Source organism: Littorina saxatilis, linkage group LG5 (genome assembly GCF_037325665.1).
Source record: "Littorina saxatilis isolate snail1 linkage group LG5, US_GU_Lsax_2.0, whole genome shotgun sequence".
NCBI classification, from domain to species: Eukaryota; Metazoa; Mollusca; class Gastropoda; order Littorinimorpha; family Littorinidae; genus Littorina; species Littorina saxatilis.
The window spans coordinates 55,466,499-55,493,773 of record NC_090249.1 but is presented as its reverse complement, the minus strand read 5'-3'; the positions used below and the strand labels follow the sequence as shown (position 1 = coordinate 55,493,773).

General features: G+C 40.0%; 1 protein-coding gene across 1 annotated transcript; it reads left to right on the top strand.

Annotated features, from left to right (window-relative positions):
* Positions 1-713: 713 nt before the first annotated feature.
* Positions 714-10,086, top strand: LOC138967810 (cadherin EGF LAG seven-pass G-type receptor 2-like). Its single transcript, XM_070340467.1, has 9 exons — positions 714-719; positions 922-1,071; positions 1,368-1,565; positions 1,997-2,131; positions 2,520-2,705; positions 3,330-3,458; positions 4,198-4,386; positions 7,212-7,331; positions 8,205-10,086. Exons 1-9 carry the CDS (start codon positions 714-716, stop codon positions 8,385-8,387), a joined length of 1,296 nt encoding a protein of 431 aa, XP_070196568.1. The 3' UTR covers positions 8,388-10,086.
* The last annotated feature ends 17,189 nt before the right edge of the window (positions 10,087-27,275 follow it).

Below are 27,275 nucleotides of genomic sequence, written 5' to 3'. Positions count from 1 at the left end.
GTAAACATGTCATCAAAAGATTGTTCATCAGCACCAGGAAGTCGTTTATATTTATGTTCTCTCCTCGGTCTTTTCAGGGTGTCATCACGTATGAACTTGTTGGAGACTATCCTTCTGAATCCCTGTTCAGTGTCAACTCCACCACTGGAGAGATTCGTCTTGCACGTGACCTGAAGGCAGACCCTGACCAGCTGGCCACCTACACGGTAATGGGTCCTTTTCTGCTCTCGCTCCATGCTTCCTTCTAATGCAGAAACAATTTTTGTTGCAACCAAAAAAATCAGAGCATGCACAATTAATTGCTGCTTGGACAACATTCTTGCATGTAGATATAACAGCTACACAGTTCAGGTTGTACAAGAATCTTTAGATATTTTGCAAGGGTAAAAATACGTTACAAATTTCCTCTCCAATTTCAGTTGCAACTGATTGCCTATGACTCTCCCCACCCAAGAAGGACAGCACAGACCACGGTGACATTCACCATTCCTCGCAACCCCAACTTCCCGGTCTTCCAGCCAAATGCCAACTACTTCTTCACCGTCTCCGACACAGCTCCCCTGGGTGACTTGGTCGGAAACATCACGGCCACTGTCAACGACAATGTAAGACTATCATTGTTGCGGTTGTTTATGATGTTACAGATGTTATTGTCCATGTCGTCTTTACTTCACATAAACGAAATATCAATCTCACATTGAAAAGGATTTACAATGAACGTGAGTTTGAAATAACAACTTGAACAGACGCATACTACTAGCTGTAAGCAATTGATTTTGTTGTTATGTTTGTTTGCTGTTCTATCCTCCTCCGGTGCGCGTGCATCAGTCTGAGTGTGTTTGTATTGACAGTAAAACAGGGAGGTGATAATAACGCCAGCAAACAGGAGCTAAAAGATCTCTGTGCTTTTTCACTTCTCAGGATAAGATCACCTACAGGATTCAGCTGCCCAATGATGATGGAGCCTCCACCTTCTTCCCGCTGGACAGTGAAAGAGGAGAGATCAGTGTTCGCAAGCCTCTCACTGAGACACCCTTGGAAATTAACGGACAACAGAAAAACGTCTACAGGGTAAGTTGGATCATGTGTGTGTGTCTATGCCTCTGTGTAGGTACTTGCCGTGGGCAGGTGCTTTCACCTTGTCTATTTGTACTGTACATGTTTCTCTCCTTCTGCCTCTGCTGACCCCCTCCCCCCCTCTCTTGGTATCAGAGTCTGTCTGTTTCTCTCCTGCTTTTCTCCTTTTCTAGTACTTTCTCTGTCCCTTGCTCCTTCCCTATCTTACTCTGTCTATATCTGTCTGTAGACCCCTTTTCTCATGTTTGTCCAAATAAAGAAAATCTAGCTAACCTTCTCTTTTGTTGCAGTTTAATGTCCAAGCATCTGATGGAAGAGGAAACACTGCTCCTGCCAGCGTTCAGATCACGATCACCCGCTCGGCTATCGATAGGCCACCCCAGTTCACGGGTACCCCATACAACTTACCCATCACGATCTACCAAAATTCCCCCTCAAATATTGGCACCATCAGGTGCACTCACCCAGATCTGACCACGCCACAGCAGGTGGGGTTGCATGTGTGTGCGTTCATGAGTTTATGTGGGTGTGCATTTACATGGGCGTAGAGATTTCCTGCAGATATATTTTTTTCCATAAATAAATCCTTGTTACTGTGTACGCAGCTTTTTTTTTAAATAGCAGACAGAACTTTTCACTTTCTCCTATCCATTTTTTAAAAATCACAGTTCCTGCTCTAAACTGTACAAGATTTGCAGTATGGATATCTGCAAAAGTGCCCAAGTATGCTGTATGTTTCAGCTGAAAATTAAGCAAAGATGGGGTGAAGTAAAATGTTTGGGACCAAAATGAAAATGTCTACAGATTTCAACCATCTGCATGTTTTGTTCTTTCGGGTAATCGAAGATGTCTTAAAGTGTTGTTTCAAGGACAGCAGAAAAGCAAAGAGGAAATGCGTAAAATCCATGCATTTGTGCAGAACACTGATCGTATTCGCTACCGCCTTCTGGGCTATCGGCCAGCTGACCAGTACTTTGCAGTGAACAACCAGACTGGACAGGTCACCCTGGAAGGAAACTTGAATTTGGACGCTGCGCAGACACAGACCTACACGGTCAGTTCTTTTTTTCTTTTGTTTGCTTGCTGGTTTATGTTCTTGTTATTCTGCTTTCATCATCTCTTACTTTGTGAGCGTTTTTGTCTGTCTGTCTGTCTGTGTTTCTGAGTGTTTTATTCATAAAAAAATGTTTTGTTAACTTTGTGGGAGAGAGTTCAAATAGTCATATCATTTTTTTTTTTAGGAAACTGATAGGTGAACTTGATGATGTGCAAATTATTTATTTAGATAAAGTTGACTGTACAATTTTAAAGAAAAGCTATTAAATAATGAAGCTTTCTTTCAATGATCCGACTCATAAAAAAATGCATACCGATGATTTCAACAGTGAAAACAGTAAATTTGCTGCTTCTAATGATTACAATATTTCCTCTCTCTGATCCAGCTGGTGGTGGAGTGTTACGATCGTCAAAACCCAGACCTGAAGGACCAAGAAGTGGTGGTGATCACTGTCAATCGCAATCCCAACTGTCCCATCTTCTCCAGCCCTGGTGGCTACACCATGACTATTCCTGAGAACTATCCTCAGAATGCCTTTGTTCTCAATGTCACCGCCTCTGATGCTGATGGGGTGAGTGCAACACACTCGGAATATTTCCAGGTTTGAGATAACAGTGAGGAGCCGCAGCCAGATGAGGATCTCTTATGTCTGAAGTCTTTATTTCTGGTCATCAACATCTATGTTTATCTGGAGTGTTAATCTTGCACACAGACTATTCAGGCTTGTTTTGACTCAAGTCTTCACCTTTGCTCATTTATGGGCATCGGGTCTTTTTAATCTTCTGCAAGGACTATTTATTGTGCTTAGTTTGTCTGTTAGTTTGTCTTTTGGTTTGCCTCTGGGTTGTTTCTGTTGTGTGTTAGTTGAATTTTGTAACATTTTAATCATGATTGATAATATCAACAGTGTACCTAAATTCTGAAATGTTGATGAAGGGAAGACATTTTACTTCCCAAGAGTGTATGCAGGGTTCCATTAATCAAGGCGAGGGCTTCCTGAAGTACCTGAAAAAAGTATCTTTCCGTATACACTGACAATTCCGCAGAATCAGTATGTTGAAGTGAACATTGTAAATACACCGTCATTAGTGGAGTCACCAAAAGAGCAAAGAAGGCTGACTGACACCAACTTATTGTTATGTTTACAATAGCTGTTTTTTATATTGAGTTTCAAATTCCTGTGTCTTTCTTTCAGGACATTGTGAGCTTCTTCATCGACCAGGACAATGCAGGAAGAGACGCCTCAAGGTACTTCTTCATCAGTTCATCAACTGGCGCCATCTACGTGAGCGGAGATCTGGGAACTGCGCAGAGCACTTACAGGGTATGTTTGCTGCTTTGGAAATTTGTTGTCGTTTTAGAGGACCTTTATGCTCTTTATACCAGTCTTTGTTTGCAGGGGAGAATATTTTCCTGTTCAAGGGCAATGTTGAAAGGGAATTTGCAAGAAGTTAACTTGATGTGTTGCTTTTTGAAATCCTTTCTTTCTTTCTTTATTTGGTGTTTAACGTCGTTTTCAACCACGAAGGTTATATCGCGACGGTTGAAATCCTTTGCTGCTGTAGTATGAACAGACACTGCAATTATTGAATGATTGCAGATCTACTACTTTGTGAGATAACTGTTTGCTACACATTTATGCTGTGATATCTTCTGTCCTTTTCTTAGAAATGTGGCCTCAATGCAGATTTGTGACCCTCCACCACGAAATGAGTTGCTTGTCACCTTTGCATGATTTTCATATTTTTACATTTTCCAAAAGAGTTTGTTATGCTCTATCCAGTAGTGAAAACCGTTTTAGAAAAGAGCAATATTTGAGTTATAAGCCTGTGACTAAGGTGACCCTCACACTGTTACCATACAATCCCCGGACTTATATTAAGCCTAGCGCAGAACCGCGCGAGGTGACATGCGACTCATGTCGTGGTGGAGGGTCACATTTTACGAACCTCACATGCTTTTCTTTTTTTTCACAATGTATTGCCTTCTTAGTTCTATTATGTAACAGACTGTGATACTTTCCAGTCACTGTCTTTGAGGGAAGAACTGTGCTTATTTTGCAGTTCACAGTCTCTGCCTATGACAATGGAATTCGCCAGTGCCGAGTGCGCATCACAGTGACAATCAACGTTGAACGTGATGCAGGAAGTCCCACCTGTTCTCAGAACAACCTGATCATCCCAATCAACGAGAATGCGCTAATCAACAGCACACAGGTGTATCGCTTCCAGGCTCAGGACGGTGATGTCAGGGTAAGTTAAAGCTTTTTGATGCCAGGGTAAGTTCAGCTTTATGATGCCAGGGTAAGTTAAGCTTTATGATGCCAGGGTAAGTTAAAGGTTTTTGATGCCAGGGTAAGTTAAAGCTTTTTTAATGCCAGGGTAAGTCAAGCTTTATGATGCCAGGGTAAGTTAAAGGTTTTTGACGCCAGGGTAAGTTAAAGCTTTATGATGCCAGGGTAAGTTAAGCTTTATGATGCCAGGGTAAGTTAAGCTTTATGATGCCAGGGTATGTTAAAGCTTTATGATGCCAGGGGAAGTTAAGCTTTTTGAAGCCAGGGTAAGTTAAGCTTTTTGATGCCAGGGTATGTACTTAAAGCTTTTTGATGCTGGGGTAACTTAGAGCTTTTTGATACCAGGGTAAGTTAAGTTTTTGAACCCAGTGTAAGTAAGAGCACTTTTTGATGTCAGGGTAAGTAATAGCTTTTTGATACCAGGGTAAGTAATAGCTTTTTGATACCAGGGTAAGTTATAGCTTTTTGATATCAGGGCAAGTTATAGCTTTTTGATATTAGGGTAAGTTACACTTTTATGGCTTTTTGATACCAGGGTAAGTTATAGCTTTTTGATATCAGGGCAAGTTATAGCTTTTTGATATTAGGGTAAGTTATAGCTTTTTGATACCAGGGCAAGTTATAGCTTTTTGATACCAGGGCAAGTTATAGCTTTTTGATACTAGGGTAAGTTATAGCTTTTTGATACTAGGGTAAGTTATACTTTTATAGCTTTTTGATACCAGGGTAAGTTATAGCCTTTTGATACCAGGGTAAGTTACACTTTTATGGCTTTATGATGCCAGGGGAAGTTAAGCTTTTTGAAGCCAGGGTAAGTTAAAGCTTTTTGATGCCAGGGTAAGTTCAGCTTTATGATGCCAGGGTAAGTTAAGCTTTATGATACCAGGGTAAGTTAAGTTTTTGAACCCAGTGTAAGTAAGAGCACTTTTTGATGTCAGGGTAAGTAATAGCTTTTTGATACCAGGGTAAGTAATAGCTTTTTGATACCAGGGTAAGTTATACTTTTATAGCTTTTTGATACCAGGGTAAGTTATAGCTTTTTCATACCAGGGTAAGTTACACTTTTATGGCTTTTTGATACCAGGGTAAGTTATAGCTTTTTGATACCAGGGGAAGTTATAGCTTTTTGATACCAGGGTAAGTTACACTTTTATGGCTTTTTGATATTAGGGTAAGTTATAGCTTTTTGATACCAGGGCAAGTTATAGCTTTTTGATACCAGGGCAAGTTATAGCTTTTTGATACCAGGGTAAGTTATACTTTTATAGCTTTTTGATACCAGGGTAAGTTATAGCCTTTTGATACCAGGGTAAGTTACACTTTTATGGCTTTTTGATACCAGGGTAAGTTGTAGCTTTTTGATACCAGGGTAAGTTATAGCTTTTTGATACCAGGGTAAGTTGTAGCTTTTTGATACCAGGGTAAGTAATAGCTTTTTGATACCAGGGTAAGTTATAGCTTTTTGATATCAGGGCAAGTTATAGCTTTTTGATATTAGGGTAAGTTATAGCTTTTTGATACCAGGGCAAGTTATAGCTTTTTGATACTAGGGTAAGTTATAGCTTTTTTTAATACCAGGGTAAGTAAGAGCACTTCCTATTCTTGCTTTGTTGTATTTCTTGTGCTCTATCTTCAGTCCCTTCATTAACTACCAGCTTCTTCCTGCCCCCTCCCCCCCTGAGATGGTGAGAACAGTGAGAGAAGTGTAACTTGTTTGGTATGGTGGTATCAGGAAAAGAATGTGTGTGTGACAGTATCTTTAAAGGAATGGTGGTGTCATTACTTTATGTGTGTGTGTGTGTGTGTGTGTGTGTGTGATTTCTGTGGTTTTTAATTTTTGACTCACATGCGAAGCAAAAGTGAGTCTATGTACTCACCCGAGTCGTCCGTCCGTCCGTCCGTCCGGACGTCCGTCCGGACGTCCGTCCGGACGTCCGTCCGGAAAACTTTAACGTTGGATATTTCTTGGACACTATTCAGTCTATCAGTACCAAATTTGGCAAGATGGTGTATGATGACAAGGCCCCAAAAAACATACATAGCATCTTGACCTTGCTTCAAGGTCAAGGTCACAGGGGCCATAAATGTTGCCTAAAAAACAGCTATTTTTTACATTTTCCCCATTTTCTCTGAAGTTTTTGAGATTCAATACCTCACCTATATATGATATATAGGGCAAAGTAAGCCCCATCTTTTGATACCAGTTTGGTTTACCTTGCTTCAAGGTCAAGGTCACAGGAGCTCTTCAAAGTTGGATTGTATACATATTTTGAAGTGACCTTGACCCTGAACTATGGAAGATAACTGTTTCAAACTTAAAAATTATGTGGGGCACATGTTATGCTTTCATCATGAGACACATTTGGTCACATATGATCAAGGTCAAGGTCACTTTGACCCTTATGAAATGTGACCAAAATAAGGTAGTGAACCACTAAAAGTGACCCTATCTCATGGTAGAAAGAGCCAATAAGCACCATTGTACTTCCTATGTCTTGAATTAACAGCTTTGTGTTGCATGACCTTGGATGACCTTGACCTTGGGTCAAGGTCACATGTATTTTGGTAGGAAAAATGTGTAAAGCAGTTCTTAGTGTATGATGTCATTGCTAGGTTTAGTTATTTGACCATGTCAAGGTCAAGCATGTGAGTCGTATGAGCTTTGCCCTTCTTGTTTAATTTTTATTTTATTTTGCTGTATGCACTTTTGTAGGCTTTTTAATATTGTGTAAATGTTTTACAATTAAACTTATTACTGACAACATTACTGTTGTGTGAATCCAGGGTGACCTGCGCTTCTCCCCAACGGGTGACGCTCTGGCATGGGCCTACTTTCAGCTGTTTGAAGACGGTCGGGTCACTGTGAGACGGTCACTGAGAACAACACTGACCACCAGGTTTGAGGTCAGTGGTCCCACTATCTCTGATTGCGTTGCTTGTGTATGTGGGTTTGGGTCTATCTGTGTTCATCATTGTTTGGATAATTTCACCTTTTATGGCTATTTTCATCAGTCTGCTGTCTGTGTATCTCTTTACATGTGTGCCTATCTCTTCATCTGCCTGTGTCTCTTTGAATGTCTGTGCATCTCATCATCTGCCTCTTGATCTCTTCTTGATTGTCATTGTCATTGTCATTGTCATCTGTCTGTGTATATCTCTTCATCTGCCTCTTGATCTCTTCATCTGTCTGTGTATATCTCTTCATCTGCCTCTTGATCTCTTCATCTGTCTGCATGTGTATATCTCTTCATCTGCCTCTTGATCTCTTCATCTGTCTGTGTATATCTCTTCATCTGCCTCTTGATCTCTTCATCTGTCTGTGTATATCTCTTCATCTGCCTCTTGATCTCTTCATCTGTCTGCATGTGTATATCTCTTCATCTGCCTCTTGATCTCTTCATCTGTCTGTGTATATCTTTTCATCTGCCTCTTGATCTCTTCATCTGTCTGTGTATATCTCTTCATCTGCCTTTGGATCTTTTCATCTCTGCGTCTCTTTATCTGTTTGCATATCTCTTCATGTGCCTATATGGCTTTCTTCATTTCTTTGTCTCTTCATCTTGTCAGTCTTTCTCTTTAGGTTTTTGCCCTGGTTTGTCAGAGTAAGATTGGTGAAAAATGTACATAAGAAAGATTTAAAAATGGTCTTTCCTTTGTTGTACTCGAAAGCGTTTCGGATGATCTCTGTGTGGAAGTAAGTTCATAAATACATTTACAAAATGCACAGAGTTTTATCATCGCCTTGTGGTTTTACTAACTGGAACCTGCTTGTTACAGCTGATTGCCTCAGTGTACGAGACCTATTACTCCACCAACCTTGGGACGTGCCGTGTGACCGTGACTGTGTCTCACAATGATGGTATTCCATCCTTCACCTCTTCAAGCTACCCTGTTCAGGTGTTTGAGTACAGACCATCTGGCATTTTTTCAACAAAGCAACTAATTGTTTACATGTTTTAGTGTTCATCACAAGACATTTTTATTTTTATTTTCAGAAGCCATATAATCAGGATCCTTCCACATCCCATACCTGCATGTGCATACTTCCAAACCCTTGAAGAAGTCAGACATGAGTAATTATATCATGATCCTTCATATGTATTTATTTCAAATTAAATCTTTCAGTAAACACCTCCATATGTTTTTAATTCATACCACACAACAATATAGAGAAAGACACACTTAACTAATAATCTGCATTCAAACTTATCACAACACTTCTTTCGACACACACACACACTTTTTGGAATCCTACTGCTAAAGCTGAACGAACAAATTTAACAGCAACATGCTCCCGCAGTGGGGCACTGCGGTTATGAAATTAAAGGCCCCTCCTGTTTTTGGAACCGCAGGAGCTTTCTAGTTTGCTGTTAGGTAGATTTTTGGTTCCTCTTTCCTGTCATGCTCTCTTTTTCTTCATGAATTCTTTTCTTTTTTCTGCCTTCTTGCTCATTCACCTGTATTTTTTCCAAAAATCTCTTCTCTTGCCGCTTGTCTCGCGATTCATGTATAGTTTAATCTGTTAGTGTTCTGATGTAAGTCCAGCAGTAGATAGGTTAAGCCTATTTTAACATACTGGAAACTGGTAATCTTCCAGTAGGTATTAATTTAGTTTTACTAAAGCCTGCTGGGACACAAGTAATGGGTTAGTGCATTTGTAAACAGGAATCGCTTGACAAGTGGCCCCCTTCATCCCCCCCTTCCTCGTCCTGATATGGCTCTGCGTGGTCGGCTGGACGTTAAGCAACAAATAAACAAACAAACAAACAAACAGCAACATGCAAGCATTCATTCTTGTATTCAAGAAACATGTAAGTATACAATCTTCTTTCGTCTTTCAAAAGACATTTTCCGGAAAAGATTTTGTTTGAGTGTTTATGGAGTAGTTGTATTTTATTTTCTGGATAGTGAGCCAAGATAAACCCAAAAAATGCTGATCGTATAATAGTGAACAATAGTTATAAAGTGCATATTTTGTCAAAGTGTTGGTGTCGGAAATATGCACGCATTCACTGCCAGCATGATAGTTTTGACTGTTGATTGAAAAATTCAACACATGATGGTAGTACTCATGAGCTTGGATGTGCAGGTTTTGGAAAAAACATATTTAATTGGAGAAAATGTGTATTGGGACCGTGAGACCTTTTATCACTTGCCTGAACATTATTATCCCTTGACATAATTAAGGTTCATAAGGGTCGGCGGTCAATAAAACCCTAAGTAGATTTGTTTCCGAGCATCGTCAACTGTAGTGTTGCTCCTGGGCATAAGTTTTTTTTATTCAGTGGTCCATATTTTTTTTCTGATTTGAAGCACTGTTGTGACCACTGGCTAGTCAGCCTGCTGTCTGATACACTTTTGACATGTTGGAGGCCTTCTGATTGAAAAATATCTTGTAATAAATCTTGAAGAAGTTGGCCGTTTAGCGAAATCCACTTCGTGTCCACTGTATAGTTCTTGCACCCTTCAGACTGTTGCTAAAACAATCAGTTCAGAAAATCATTAGTGCGTGTAGTCTTAAGCCAAAACACTGCAGCTTTTTTCTTTCACATCTCCATCTACTTATTTGTTTTGCTTTTGTAGTACACTGACTCTCCTTTCTCAAATAAAAAAAAGAAACAAAACTAAAAACAGAGGAAACAAACACCACCGCCACCACCACAAACAAGAAGAACCTAGCTGAAGACAAGCTGTTTTGCATAACGCAAACATGTGCATAACTCAAAATGGTAATTAGACAGGTAATCAATCTTGTCATCATTTTCACGAGTTTTCATTCACAAGCACCTGGGAAATAAATCTCATGTTCCCCAGGCAATAAATCCCCGGTTACCATAGTTGCAGGAAGCAGGTTATACATGGATAATCAAAAGCAAACCCAATAGAAACGCTCGGGGATTCTTCGGCTCTTTTCATTGGTGTTTCCCCAGACCTAAACAGACGACACGACACTGCTTTGCAACGTTCCAAAAACGAACTGGCAAACTGGCAAAAGTAAACAAAAAACAAAACTACTTCATGAAAGGTCATACATTCATCAAAAACAAATGAAACCTAGCGATATGTTTTGTCTTCTTACAGAGTCATGGAGTGCGTGTATCTGTGTTTCGATACACAGACGTTCGGAGAAACACGAACGTCAAATTCAAGTAAAACGACCCCTGACACACACATTTTGACCCGTGCACAAAACGTTGTATCGATAAACGAAGCACAAATAAGAAACAATAATAAAAGCAAAGAAAATAGCAAAGCCGAGCAAGCAGAATGACAGGTCTAATGAAAAACAAAGAGGTACTGAGGGGTGCGTATCGCTAGCGCTACGTGTCATTTGTGCTACGTGTTATTTGTCCTACGTGTCATTTGTGCTACGTGCCGCTATCACTACGTTTATTAGTGCTACAAATAGGTTTTCTATGAGTCGCTATCATTCGTTCATTATCACTACGTGTCAATAACACTATATCTGTTAGCGCTACGTGTCATTATCGCTTTGTGTCAATACCAATACTTACATAATGACGACTCTCTCTTTCTCCTTTTTTATCTCGCTCTCACTCCTGGTTTGTGTACGTGTTTATGTATGTCGGTGTATGTGTGTGCGTGTGTGTGTCTGTTTCAGTGTGTGTGTGTGTGTGTGTGTGTGTGTGTGACTCTCTATCTCTCTCTCTCTTCCTCACTCGCTCGCTCACTCACTCTGTCTCTCTCTCTGCCTCTCTCTCTCTCTCTCTGTGTTTCGTCCGAAACATTCCTGTAGTACAGCTCTTTCATCACTATGTGATAACTGGCTATCGGCAATTAATCGTTCGGACATATCAGGGGCTGTATTTCTTGATTTTAAGAAAGCTTTTGATCTTGTAGATCACACATTACTTTTACATAAACTCGCATTGTACGTGAACAATCCCGCAACGTGTTCATTCTTTAAATCATCTTGTCAACAGAACACAGTATGTTTCTATAAACGGTAAAACATCTCCCAAAGGATGTTTAAAGAGTGGAGTCCCCCAGGGGTCAGTTTTAGGGCCTATCTTGTTTTGTGTATTCATTAATGACCTCCCCCTTCATATATCTAATTCCAAAGTTAAAACGGAATTTTTTGCAGATGATTCGACGCTTCACACAAGCTGTAGGACTGTTCAAGAAATTGAAATTTCCTTACAGTCTAGTCTGAATGAAGTCAATAGTTGGTGTAACCAGAATTGTATGATAGTGCACCCAGGAAAGACAAAAAGCATGATTATTACAACAAGACAAAAACACCAGTCACGACCTCTTAAGTTAAATCTTTCTCTGGAATCACAACCTGTTCAGCAGGTAACGGAACATCGTGTTTTGGGTGTGATAGTCGATCAAGAATTAAAATGGCAATCTCATGTACATTATATTTGTCAAAAAGTATCCAAGAATGTGTTTCTGCTATCAAAGTTAAAGCAATATGTCTATATCGCAACAATAAAACTATTTTATCATTCCCACATTTTATCCCATATTAATTACGCATCAACTCTTTGGGATGGCGTCTCTGATATTCACATGAAAAAATTAAACTCTCTACATCGTCGGGCAGCTAAAATCATGGTAAATGGTCCACAATTATCAGCTGATTTGAAGTTAAAGAATCTAAACTACCTGCCGCTAGTTAAACAGTTACAGTTTAATAAGACTGTAATGATGTATAAAGTATATCATGGCGAAGTGCCCATCTATATTCAGGACCTATTTCACAGAGTCACCGAAAGGTACGGGTCTATCAATTTTCTACCACCAATACCCAGGATTGATTTGTTCAAAACTAGTCAAGCCTTCTCTGGCGCTATGGTGTGGAACTCCATTCCGTCTGTAATAAGATCATTAACCTCACTAAAGAGTTTTAAACAAGCTCTGCATAATCATTTTATGTCTACCTAGATGGCTATACTAGTCTTAACACGTGCAAGTAGCTGTCAACAATTGGCAAAGCTTTATGAATTACACAAATATGTTCTTTATTATATGTATTATGTGGAATTTATGTTGCGATTTTCCATCATCACTTCATCATCATCATCATCATCATCATCATCATCATCATCATCATCATCATCATTATCATTTACACCATATAATCATTATTAGCATTAGTGTAAACGTTGGTATCGTGTGAATTTTACCGTCGATCACTTTCCATGTGTTAACATGTTGCATGTTTCGCTTTCGATTTGTATGTTGCTTACTTTGCCATTTTATTGTTTATGTTTATTTGCTTGTTTGCTTACTTGTCGATTGTTTGCTGGTTCGTTCGTTTACTTTGTTTATTTGTCATGTTACTTTACTTGTTTATCATTTATTAGATTCCCGCAGTGGGGCACTGCGGTTATGAAATTAAAAGCCCCTCCTGTTTTTGGAACCGCAGGAGCTTTCTAGTTTGCTGTTAGGTAGATTTTTGGTTCCTCTTTCCTGTCATGCTCTCTTTTTCTTCATGAATTCTTTTCTTTTTTCTGCCTTCTTGCTCATTCACCTGTATTTTTTTCCAAAAATCGCTTCTTTTGCCGCTTGTCTCGCGATTCATGTATAGTTTAATCTGTTAGTGTTCTGATGTAAGTCCAGCAGTAGATAGGTTAAGCCTATTTTAACATACTGGAAACTGGTAATCTTCCAGTAGGTATTAATTTAGTTTTACTAAAGCCTGCTGGGACACAAGTAATGGGTTAGTGCATTTGTAAACAGGAATCGCTTGACAAGTGGCCCCCTTCATCCCCCCCTTCCTCGTCCTGATATGGCTCTGCGTAGTCGGCTGGACGTTAAGCAACAAATAAACAAACAAACAAACAAATTTATTAGATATTTGTATTAGAAGTAAGGACCGGTTGTAAGAAAAGGCGTCGCCTTAAACCTCTATCCTTGAAAAATAAAGTTCCATCATCATCATCATCATCATCTCTCTCTCTCTCTCTCTCTCTCTCTCTCTCTCTCTCTCTCTCTCTCTCTCTCTCTCTCTCTCTCTATCTCTCTCTCTGCCTCTCTCTCTCTGTGGCCTTAATATAATAAACCATTCTGAGTTCTGAGTTCTCTCTCTCTCTCTCTCTCTTATGTTATGTTCGTTTGTATGTATGTTTTTGTTTGTTTGTTTAGTCTGTTAATCGTTTGTTTGTTCGGTTGTTTGCTTTTTATTACTTCTTTGATTCATATTCGAACATTTTTTAAACGAATTGTCATTAGATTAAACCTCCCATGGGCGAGGGCTGGATGTAAAGAAAACACCTGTTTGCTTATGCCATTACTCTCGTTAATAAAGAATTTGTCTTTGTATTGTCTTGTCTTGTCTTTTCTTCTCTCTCTCTCTCTCTCTCTCTCTCTCTCTCTCTCTCTCTCTCTCTCTCTCTCTCTCTCTCTCTCTCTCTCTCTCTCTCTCTCTCTCTCTCTCTCTCTCTGAAGGAATATTTTGTTGTTCCTTTCACTTTGCCAGAGATTTGTAATTTTCGGAAGAAAGTCTCTGCATGATTTTCAGTTGTTTCTTTCGGATTTTGATCTTTTTAGAAAAACAGGGCTTTGCTTTTGACAAATTGTAAGACAGTGTTATTGCATATATTTTTAAATAGAAATATTGACACAAGGTATAACCGAGGATATTGAAACCTTTTCTTCTATCCCAAATTATGTCATGAAATGAGAGGGGGAGAGAGAGAGAGAGGGGGGGATTGACAGACAGACAGACAGAGAAAGCGGAAGAGAGAGACAGTTAACAGAGAGAGGGATGGAGGGTGCTTTTTATTTTATGGTTGGTTGGTTTTCGTTCTTAATGCACTGTTTTTGGCAATAGTTTTCATTCGGTAAAAGGCAAATTCAATTACCGCTCTCTCTCTCTCTCTCTCTCTCTCTCATTACACACGCACACGCACAAACGCATACGTACCCATGGTATCGTACACACAAACTCACACACAGAAAAGCATCCGTGTATGTATATACGGTATCATGCGAGAGAGAGAGAGAGGTAGAGAGGTGGGAGGGGGAAAGAGCGAGCGAGAAAGAAAGAGCGAGAGAAGACAGAAAGACAGATGGAGAGAGAGAGGGGGAGGAGAGCGGGAGAGACAAGGAGAGAGCGATTTTAAAGAGGTACAGAGAAAGAGCGATTGAGAGGTGCAGAGAGAGAGAGAGAGAGAGAGAGAGAGAGAGAGATCAAATCAAATCAAATTTTATTTTACGAGGGTTGTGGGAGAGAGAGCGAGAGAGAGAGAGGGGGGGGGGGGAGAGGAGAGGGAGAGAGAGCTCAGAATGGTTTATTATACTAAGGCCACAGACTCATATACAAACCACGGGGGATGGGGGAAGAACAAAATCAAAAAAACAAACCACACACCAACAACAACCATGAAATAAATACGTGGTGAAAAAAGAGAGAGAGAGAGCGAGAGAGAGAGAGAGAGACACACACACACACACACACACACACACACACACACACACACACACAGACAGAGACAGACAGATCCGACAGACAGCCATGCAGACAATATATATACACACTCACACGCAAACACAAAGGGAAGTGTCTGCCGTTTGAACATGTAGTATAGTGCTATCGACACGTAGCGCTATCGACACGTAGCGCTACAGTACATTGGTTTTTCAAAAATAGTGATATCGACACGTAGTTCTATTGAGACGTAGTGATAATGGCACGTGTGAATTGTGGCAATAGCACTACGTGCCGATAGCACTACTGTTTTTGGCAATTTGTGTCGATAGCACTACAGAAAATAGCGCAAACGATACGTAGCACAAATGACACGTAGCGCTAGCGGGACGCACCGGGTACTGAGTCGGAAACAAGATCGCGATTCTTTCCTTCGCTGCACGACGCAAATCTTCTGTGACCTTTGACCAAACGTAGCTTCCACATTCGATCACTCAGCTTAAGGTGGAGATTAAGCCAATTATTACCTACGAAAGTCACAGTTTTCGATTGCTTCGTTCGTCTTTGTTTCTTGACCAGTACTCTTGATTTTGGCACCGTTGTGTTCCAAAGACTCTAATTGGAACCTGGCTGTGAGCATAGTATCACCGCAACAGTTGGTCTTCATCCTTATGTAGCTTACTCGTCTACGTATGTTTGGTTTTAATTATTTGCAAGAGGATGCACATAATTAGGAAAATATGAAATGCAAATGGCCGCCATAATTAATATTTATACACAGTGAGCATTGTGTCAAAGGAAAGTGCAGAGTCTTAGGAACACAACGGTACCAAAATCAAGAGTACTGGTCAAGAAACAAAGACGCACGAAGCAATTGAAAACTGTGACTTTCGTAGGTATTAATTGGCTTAATCTCCACCTTAATATTTACAACAGAAAGCCGAGGGGTGGAATACCGAGATGAACCTACAGAACTGTGCATCCTCAAACCTGACATATTCATCCCAACATTTAATGAACTCAAAAACACAGAAAGTTGCTTTCACACGCCAGCTTTGATTGCCAGTGATTATCAAACCGGGACTCGTGTGGTTATCAGCACGGAACCCGTGTTTCAAAGCATGGCTCCCTGGTTTGATTGTGCACTTATTTTCTCACTACCAAAATGATGACAAAAACGATGTTTGATGGTTTGTTGACAGACCAGCTTTTTTGTCGGTCCTCGGGGGGCATATCGACTTTCGTTTCATATTTATTGACCGCGGCCTTCGGCCTTGGTCAATAAATATGAAACAAAGGACGATATGCTCCCTCTCGGACCGACAAAAAAGCTGGTCTGTCAACAACCCATCAAACATCTTATAATGTCTAACAGTCAATTCCTAGAAGTGTGTAACTTTAATAACATAATTATTATAACAACTGAAGGGAATGCCCGTGTGGCTCACCTTCGTCTTAGATTATTTGACTCAAAAATTATCTGGCACTTTGACTCCACAAACAAACGATAAATATCTGCTTCTTATATAACCCTTGTCTTGAAACTTGAACAAGATCAACCAGACGTGATTCATGGCTAGACATGGAAGTGTAATATGTTTGAAAAATCTAGCTAGCTAAATACAAATCAAAGAAAAGGACAATTCCCCATAGTTTTATATACTGACCTTATTTGCTATGACTTTGACATTTCATTATGGCCTACCAAGTGTGCATCATGATTGACTGTAGGTTATGAACCCCAAGAGGGTATGAAGTTTAAAAGCTGTAGGTTCAAAAACGATTGTTTTTTAAATGACTGGAACATTACCTTTCTGCCGGCCACACAGACGGCCACTACTCAGTACTAAGACTCCGGCTGCATACGGCTACTGATAACGGAAAAATGGTCATTCATTCCAATAGCGCAGTTTTCTCAACTGGGTAGAGACCTGACTTGTTTTCAAGCCAAAGTAAAATGGAAGCAATTTAAAAAAGAACATGTTAATTTAGCCCCTTTTTGGGAGGAGGCCCTAAAAGTCTGGACAGAAAATAACACCCACACAGAAATAGAGAACCCACTGTTGGTAACAGTCTGGAATAATAAAAACATTATGTATTGAAATAATGTGTTATTTTTTTAAGAAATGGACAAAATGTGGGACCGCATTAGTTGGTGATATATGTGTTAATAACAGGCAGTTATCCCTAGAACAGATTAAAGTGAAAGTGGGTACTTATCCTTCACTGATGTTAGAGTATAACGTGGTAAAGACTGCTGTTACCTCGTTTATGAAAAGATATCCGGCGTATATGCTCATGCAATCCAATGAAAACAATGTTCTGCTTTTCGACCATAAAGAGTTATTTACAGCACGTTCTTATAGATTACATTTAATAAGTAAAACTGAACACAACCCTTGTTGTCTGAATTTCTGGATGCATAAGTTTAATATAGAAATAACTAAATGGCATTGGCTCATCGTAAGGAATGTATCTAAAGAATCAAGACTGAGAGAATTGCACTGGAAGATACTGCATAACATATATCCGACTAATATTTTGCTGTGTAAAATGGGAATTAGAATGAATAACAAATGCTCATTCTGTCCAGATAAGATTAATTTTGTGGAACATTTCTTTTATGAATGTTCTGCTATACATCCAATTTGGGAAAGAATTACCAATAAGGTATTTCAGCAGTATAATGTTAATATAAAAATTGATGTTCAAACAGCACTGTTAGGATACATGAAAACACCTGGTATGTCAAACAATTTAGTAAATTATATCAATGTACTTATTATTGTGGCAAAAATGTGTGTGGGAAAATTCAAATACGGGAAACCAATAGAAATTGTGTGCATGTTTAATTCAGAGTTAGATTTGCGACACATATAGACTGAGAATAATGGTAATTGTAAAATATTTTAATAAAATTGTCCATTATTGGTATTTGTCCATGATAGAGGTGAAAAGATTAGGGCAAAAGAAGTAAATTTAAGTGGTTTTTTGGGGTGGTTTTTTTTCAACCAGCTATTTAGGCTGTTGATTTAAAAATGTAAAGAAAAGAAAAAAAAAGGAATCAGCGTTAATTAACCATGTTTTATTGATAGCAAAAATGTGCATTAGCAAAGTTAAGAAAACTAAATCGCATATTCCATTGGAAATTGTATTTCAACAAGAACTTGCGCTACGAAAGGTTTATCCCCATTGTCCTTAGTTAGATTGTTGTTGAATTAAAAAGTAATTTAATGGAAATGTAACCTGTAATGTAAAAGAAAACAAAATTAAAATTTCATTGAAAAAAAAAAAAGACCAATGAAGAAGGATATGCTCACTGCCCAAAAAGAAAGGGAAAAAAAAAGACGAAAGAGGCAAAAAAGATGGGTTGAAGCAGCCTTGCATGCAACTGAGGTAAAAAAAAAAAAGTACTAAGACTCCGGCAATTGGCATGTGTCAAGCCAGGCGCTTTCCCATCCCACTGCAAAATAAGACATTCTGAGTTTTTAGAAAATCAGCTACAGCACAACCTCTAAAGTATGATCAGCTGCGAAAAAAAGCAGTGCGATGCTTGAGCTTCATTTCAGTTTAATACGATACTAATTGTACAAATTAAAATAGATATGAAATGAAAACAATGCACAGCACCTGAAATTAATGCTCATTTTTTTTCGTGGCATACAGATAAAAAGCTACTAGAACTAAGAAATACTTGTTCCACTTAACACAACTATTGAAAAGCACACGAATATTTCTGAAATTTGTAATTGGAAAGATTACTTGTCATTTTTGGGTGTTAAATACATTCATTCATGATATAAGCAAGTCACATTTATTTTTTTCTATAGTCACCCACATTCTCAATTACTACCTTTACTTTTAGTCTGTATCTGCCACTGTTCACAACGTTTTTACTTTTAATCTAATCCAGGTTCCGGTCGGTGTCAATTTCCAAAATTTCCATGGCATATGTGTCATCTCAGGATGTGACATGCTCAAGCACTTTCCACTGGTCATGAGAACTAATACTGCAATAAAAAAAATCAAAAAAATCATGGATATACAAATTAAAAGTATAATGTAACAGAACATTGAGTTTGTTTCAAACTCAAAATTTTAAATAAAAATGTATCACTGGAAAACACACACACACACACACACACACACACACACACACACACACACACACACACACACACACACACACACACACACACACACACACACACAGATGATCTTGTATTTTTTGATAACATGTCCTAATTAAACTATTGAAGAATAGGTGTCCGAACTTACTCAGAGATGAACAGTTGACCTTCTGTTGTTACTGCTCAAGAGATTAGTACTGCTCATGCATGCCGCCTCGGGTTTTCCGTGTTCGGCCGGCATGAAGCTCCCCAAGCATCCTCTGTGTAAAGGGAAGTCTCTTTGTCACGTCTGTATAGCTCCACTGGATATGAGGCTTCTTGTAAAGTTCATCTGAAATTTGCTGTTCCAGCACTTTTAGTCATCAATATAGAATACTCCACCCGCAAAAATGCCAATAGTGAATACCCCAAATAATTATGTGTAAAATAACTTCTGATTCATAATGTAGATCTACACCAGAGAGCCGAAATTGTGTGACTGGACAACTGATGGGTAAGCCTGATGAAATAATTATAATCTGTATTTGGTATCACTCGGAAATTGCTGCTTCCATATTTAGCTATGAATCTTCAAATTACAATTTGAAACTGATTTACCCTTCACCTTCGCTTCCAACAATCATATCAATCTAAGAGAGGCAATAAAATCCTAATTTTATAACTTGTTATTTGCTTCTGGTCGTTAGATCTGAATGCAGTATTACAACTGCACTAGGTGCACAGACTGAGTTTGAGATCTACTTCAATGAGTGAGCTGCCCTACCCACGCAACCAAATAATCTCTCTCTCTCTCTCTCTCTCTCTCTCTCTCTCTCTCTCTCTCTCTCTCTCTCTCTCTCTCAAATAGGCTGCTGCTGTGCTGAATGGTTTGGGATTATCTATTCAAAAATTTGCTCACCTTCAAATGTGGACTCCGTTGCGTCTTCAGCAGAACTTAGTCAAACCATGGCTTATAATTATGTTTCGTGACGTTCAACAATAGGCTTTGAATTAGTTCATCGCGGCAGTAAACAAACAATTCTCCCATCTCTGCTCCTGGTTGAAACAAAACCACAACTCAGGGGCGGATTAGGGGGTGGTTACAAGGGTTCCGGACACCCCTCCCCGGCTGTTAAAAAAACCGATTTAATACTAACTTTAAAAGAAATAATGAGTGGCTGCTGACACCAGTTGATCATGTTTAAAATCAAGGATAAGCCATTCATTGTTCATAAAATAGCTACAACTCTTCAGCTTCAGGGGGGGGGGGGGGCTTTGCCCCCCAGACCCCTTAACAGGGCCTTGCCCCTGTACCCCACAATTAAGGGGTCTACCCCTGGACCCCAGGTTGTAACCCCCCGCCCCCTCTGGCTTAACTGCTCCGCCCCTGCAACCCCTTACAAAACAGACTTTGCAGTTTTCGAAAACTATCCGACGAGTTGATGCACTGGCCACCTTGGCCAAATCAGTTATATATTTTCTCTCGCGAATCCATGATTTCCAACTCCATCACAAGGATGACACAAATGTAAAGGTATGTTTGCTTCACATTATCTGGAAGTTGCAAGAAGAATCAAGGAATAGGAAAGTTGGCGGTGAACAGACAGATCAACTGACGACTGCCGCTGACAACTTTTTAATTATGCCTGGTCACGGGGTCACATGCGCAAGAAGCATGCACAACCTGTCTGTCGTCTGCTGCAATCTCGGTTTCTGATAACACCACGACTTCCGTTCCGTCTAGAGCGACGAAGAGAGTTTTACCTTGTAATAGTAGTAGTCTTGAGAGCGCACAGGTCCCGCCCACTTTGATCCCGACCCGCTCGTGACGAGTGCCTGTGGTCCATGTGGTCGAAGCCCCAGCTCTGGGCGTGACTGTTGAAGTCACCGACTGCAAGAAAGCTTGAGTCTGGAACTTGAATGGTGTCAAGGCTGAGCGGGCGGTTGTTGGGACAGTAAAAGTTGAGGATGTGTAACTCCGCTGTCTTCAGCTTGATTCTCATCATCTGGTACTCAGCTCCCTCCATGTGGACTGCTGTCTTGCATGCAGGAATGTTGTTCCTAACAAGAGTCAGGATTCCGCCTTTGTGTCTGTCAATTCTATCTGACCTGAAGCACAGGTAGCCTCGGATCTTGAAGGACTTGCTGCTCTGCAGATGAGTTTCTTGAGTGCAGCAGACGCTGATGTTTTTTCTCATGCAGGATGTGTTCCAGTTCCACTTTCTTGTTCAGAACTCCTTCTGCATTCCATATGCATCACCATAAGAGGCTGATGCTTCTTGGAGGGTCCTTAAGTGCTGCCAGTCGTACTCCTCCCCCTGCTGAACACATTTCAGGTTAGGTAAGAATACTCTCAATATTATGTATGTCTTCATTTTTCAAAAGGGGATGTGTTTTTCCATACATGATTCCTGTAAATCAACGTCTTCTGTTTGTCGCAAATTATACAAATCTTCATAAAACTGTTTCACGTTTTGCAAACATCTGTCTGTGTTCAAATATCAATTCACCGGTTTTGTCATCTTGCAAAAAACTCATGGCCTTATTCTGATAATGGCGGTTTTCCATATTGCAAAAATACTTACTCACCTTTTCTCCTTCCAACAGCCACCTTGCTTTAGATCTTATCAACATACCTTCTTTTTCTTCCTCAAAGTTCCCAACTAGGTTTTTAACCTTTCAATCTGTTATGATTAATCATTGGTCACATTATTTTCTAATAACTGTAATTTAGTCATCAATTCATTTACAATATTTCTTTCTCTTTTTTTCTTTTCGGTGGCGTAGGCAATTGTCTTTCCTCTAATTTCCATTAACTAGGTTTAAGAAAATAACTGATCGTTTATTCTTAATTGTATTTCATCATTGGGTATTACATGCATACCATCCATGTTATACACTGACAGTGCGTACAACTTCTTTACCTCAATAATTAATTTCTTTAACTCTTTAACATAGTCACTGTCAAACATCAGCGAATGATTAAATTTCCAAAAAAATAGCTCTGTCTTCAATGTGAGTATTACAGGCGAGGGGTTAGATCTATTACCACACTCAATGTTGCAGCCATTTACCTCAGTCAACAAATTGTCTGACATCCAAAAAATAATCCAATCTCCCTTGTTTAAGGGAATTACATTTCCTCCATGCATAAATCTCTCCAGACATCTCTCAAATAGATAGCCATCATATCTCTTATTTTTTTTCTTGACATGATTCCTCATATCGCAACAAACAACATGGAACAGACAAGAAAAGGTAAACAAACAGGAACACAAGTAACACATACCTTCGGATCTTGCCGCTGGGGTTAAACACGAAGGAGTAGGATGCCAGGAACTCAATCCAAGTATTTTGAAGTACACAGTTGTAGAAAAAAACACAGAATTTTCTCGGATTTTGCAATAACCATGCCAACAATTGGGGTTGATCGATCGACGCCATTTTGAATGTCACCGATCACGTGGTTTTTCATGCGGCATGGGATTGGAAAGGTTTTCATCGAAGCTACTCTATTGCATTGTGTACGGCTTGATAACATGGCTGGATGACAATGTTTTTTTTTAGAATGAAACAAATGACAGAATAATCTCTCGTTAAAAGTGAAAAAAACCATATGTACCAATGAACGAGCTAGGGATACCAAAACAAACATCACGTGGTCACAACACTACCATGTGCTTTCCACTTTTCACTTCGTCAAACATCGATGGTGAAAATATACATTGTTTATCACAAAGAAAAACAGACAATTACTCGGATAATTGTTATATATTCCCCCCTCTGCTTCTTTACCTCTGTAAACTTGTAGGGGTAGTTATTTTTCGATAATGACCCAGCAACCAAAGAAATAACGACCCAGCAACAGCCTGAATCCTCGATAGTGCAATGGGTTGAGAGGTTGTTCTGTTTCGGTACTACTTTTTGCGACTGAAAAGTTCCGAACGCTCTAATGTACGAAGTATACATCTCTGGAGCAAACAATACAAACATACCGCATTTAAATTAACAACTACAGGCCTGAACACATGAATCTCCATATAAAATCCATGAGTTCGGTTGTTTTCTGAATCTCATCTGCCGTGCTCAAGCCGTTCATCACAAGCAATTTCCCAAGGCAAGTAACTCATACTTTGTCTAGCGACAAGAGTAGTTCCCCTTCTTTTCACTCAGTTCCTTCGACAACAGACTGCAATCCGACGGTCAGTTTTCAACAATATTTCATTTAATAAACAGATCACACGCAACCAAATGCACACATCTCATCAATTTAAACAACATAAAGGGGTTTCATACACTATTTTCCCCAGAAAACTGAACTTCATACAGTTTTTAACGTTGGAACACGGGTGCAAAGGTTCGTCTGCTAGTCCCATTTGACGAAAAAACATTATCCTAAGCGATACCAAAACATATACAGAACACACAATATCTGCCTTTGCCGCCACAGCAGAATAACAGCATATCTGTGTACTTGATTTTAGCCCAAAATAGGAAAACTGACAAGAAGTGTTAACAGAATGGAATGATTTGCACGGAACTATACAACCGCGCATTAATCGATCGCCTGCGCAGGTTGACTGGTTGAGAGAATAGGATTCGATCAAACTTTCGCAAAAAACTCCTCTTTTCTTTGAATAACTGAAGAAAGGAGGAATAAAGAGGTTACACACCTCGTCTCAGTGATTATAAAAAATAATGGTCTCAGTTCGCGGTCATGAAAAAGCTCGCTAAAGCTCGCATTTTTCATGATCCGCTAACTTCGACCATTATTTTTGATAATCACTGAGACTCGGCATGTAACCTCTACATATTATATGTTGTAGCCTGCAAATGGTATCACAAAGTGTCAGCAGCAATTGATAAAAATGAAAGCCATTCAACATCTCTGCGATCTCTAGCACTAGCTACACAACAATCTTAAATAAGTTGACAAAGTACACAACATAGCACAACCTAGCACACCGCAAAGTTCCTTCCGTTTAACGCCCAGAAGCAGGGCTGCTCCATTCCGACTGGCTTTTGGTGGGGTCGTTGAGTTCAGATAGGGATCTGACACAGACAACTTTTCCTTTTTTTGTCTTCATCATCACTTTCCCATTCTTTGTCCATGGTTTTTCACAAAAAGTATCTTCTTTGAGCTTATGGAAGAGGTACTGTGTTGTCTGGGCTAGGTCTTCCACAATCACGATGCCAGAGCCTTTCAGTTCCCTCCTGTTGAACAGAATTTGGTCCCTTATTCTGCGTGAGACAAAGCGTACAATTCTACCTCGCGGGGTGTACCTGTCTCGCTGAAGCCTGCCTAGGCGATACACTGCCTCAATGCCATCAGGGGATCCGGGACACCTTGACGATCAGCTTGTTGTTGAACAGCGCCAGTGCCTTCTCCTCGCACTCAGACTGTTTTAAAGTTTATTTTCATTTTCTAATTATTTAAATAAACCAACTTTTTTCCTCCTAAGAATTCATGTTCAATGCATGTTGTTCTCTCGGGTGCCATGTGATTGGTTTCGCATAACTCTCGCTTACTCTATTGCACATGCGTTTAGAGCGCTTACTTCCCTCTGTATCTCAAATAATGTTTTTCAACAGTGTTTGTCCCACCAAAGGTCATTTTGTTTGTTAGATTTCTGATATTTTCAATACTTACTCAGGCCACAGAGCAGACACCTAATTCCAACAGTGAGCAGCCGGTGGTTTCGCTTGAGATCACCCCTAGCAACATGTCTTTTCCGCTCACAACGACTATGCCGACAACCAGCAGTGGGCCTTCTGAAGGTAATATCCTTGAGAATAGATGTGATGTGTGCGCGATAGGTAGTGTGTGTGTGTGTGTGTGTGTGTGTGAAGAAAAGATAGAAAGTAAATCATAATAGCAAAAGTTACGGACAGATTTTTGTTTTCTGGCTTGCAGAAGATGGACCAGTCGTGGGGGCAATAGTAGGAGCAGTTATCGGCGTGTTGGCTGCTGTAGCTGTCATCATCATCATAACAGTGATGTGAGTACACTAGCTGACTGTGCATCATGAAAACGCACGCACGCATCAGCGGTAACTCTGTTGTTGTCATACCTGAGCTTATCCACTTTCGAATGAACGAAGTTGCAACAAAGCTACCAGCAGACGGATTGTTCGAAAATAATCACACACACACGCACGCACGCACGCACGCACGCACTCACGCACGCACACACACACACACATACACACCCGTCCGTATTGGATTGAAATTCGCTCGTACATTTCATTGCATGTGATTCTCTTAGGTGCTAAGAGATTGATCCCTCAGAACTCGCACTCGTATCGCACGCGTCGTACCACCTTCACCGGATCACGCTTTGGGCTACACAGGCATTGTTTAATTGTGTGTTTACTCTTGGGCAATAGGAAGGTCGTATTGTGATTGGAGATTACATGAAGTCTCAATTAAAAGCTCCAAATAGTTTCCGAGACAGAGGCTTTTTTTCCACGACCCACGGTAAAGGTTACATTTTTCGTTTCTCATAAATGGCAACTAAGTTCTCACTGAAAAGCTGAACCTGTGTTTGACTGACCGAATTAAGATAAACCAAAAGGTTAACGAAGAATGCCGCAGAAAGGAATGTACTAAAAGCTGTAGGAATATAGTCTAATTCTCCAAGTAGTTTTATTAATCTAATGTATTTGCCAGTTCAGTTTGCTCTCTTTAAATATGGTGAATTGTGTGCGTGCATACCTGAGCACGTGTGTTTGTGTGTGAGTGTGTGTGTGTGTGTGTGTGTTAATGTGTGTGTGTGTGTGTGTGTGTGTGTTTTGTTGTCGTTTTTAATAGATTTTTTCAGGTATTAGAATTTTTTTAAACACTTGGAGCTGTTTTCAGGACTAGTTATAACAGGAACTTGATTTATCATTTATACTGTTGTTAATTTTCTACACAGATGTCTGAGGTCTAGAAAAGAAGCTGAAGTTCCAGTGACTGAAATGGTAACAAGACCAACAGGGCGGGGAGATTCTGGTATGAACCAGTCTGATTTTCATACTAGCTTTTATTAATTAGCATTTGTAATCGGTCAGTCATACCAATCAGCAATGTTCATTTGTATGGACGGCTGGGTGTCTATCCCTTGGCCACCTGTTGAGGGGGGGGGGGGGTGAGGGGGGGGGGGGGTGAGGGGGGGGGTGTGGTCGTGTCTGAGTCATATAACTTTGGTTGATAAAAAATATATGGTTGATCCTTGTCAAAGTTCAAGGTCACGGCGAGGGGGAGGCAAGTTCGGTAAACAAAATATGGGGAATATTTTCTCTTTAATTTTAACATTGTGCAGCTGGAGCTCCGAACGTCCTCATAATCAGTTGACAGAGAAAGGTAAGCTGAATTTGCAGTTCATTTTAATCCGCAAAGGTTCTACTACAGCCAAGCTAAATCCTGGTTCAGGTACGTGGGGGACGTATTATCTAACCTGAAAGCGAGAGCAATCCTTACATTTGTTTTCTACCATTTCTTAGGCACATTTGTACTCAGAGACACGACTGAGGTAAACGTGGGGACACAGCTGCATGCGTTCGATGGATCATCCAGTCAAACGGACGACAATTACGAATTCGCTGATGTTGGATCAACTGAAAACAGTGCGTCGCAACGTCCATCCAGAGAAACGGACGATAATTACGATATCGCGTATGAGGCTTCCATACAGCAAGACCAACTGGAACCGGCAGCCAGCACCACCGATACTATCTATACTGAAATCTTGGATGACCAGGTGGTGGACAACTACGACAGACCGCAGATGTACGAGAACACCAGGGATCATCATGACTACACTGACCTGAAAAGCCAATAGAGACGTTATTCTTACATCCGTTTTTAAATAAGAGTTGTCAAGCATTTTTTGCAGGTTCTTTGATCAAGATCACCCGACAAACAAGAGTTATGCTACTAAGTGAAAAAATACACAATTCACATCATTCAGAAGGGAGAATTGACCGCCTCACAAAAACGGGCAATAACGGTATTAATTCATAAGGATAAAGTTACCGACGGACGACCTTCATATTTGGCGACCAATCTAATTATTGAACACCGATTATAAAATATTCGCGAAAACTCTATCGGTTCGCCTGTCTAAAGTCTTTATAAGTATAATTGGTAAAGATCAGTACGTTTTTTGAAGGGTCGAACCATTAGTTCTGCGATTCGGCAAATAGACGATTTAGTATCATATGTTAAAGGCGAACATCGGCAGGAATTTTTCTCGTGGAGCGACCTAAACTTGAAACCGTCGCTATTCTTGCATGTCTGTTTACTTCGTGTTGCACGCAAAAATTGAGCGACTTCCTTGCCGCGTGGATTGACGAAGCT

Bases quoted from the DNA above. Each gene is read 5' to 3' on its own strand.
- LOC138967810 (XM_070340467.1), top strand. The intron at 1,072-1,367 runs GTAAGTTGGATC...CTTTTGTTGCAG, and splicing joins AACAGAAAAACGTCTACAGG to TTTAATGTCCAAGCATCTGA. The intron at 2,132-2,519 runs GTCAGTTCTTTT...TCTCTGATCCAG, and splicing joins CGCAGACACAGACCTACACG to CTGGTGGTGGAGTGTTACGA.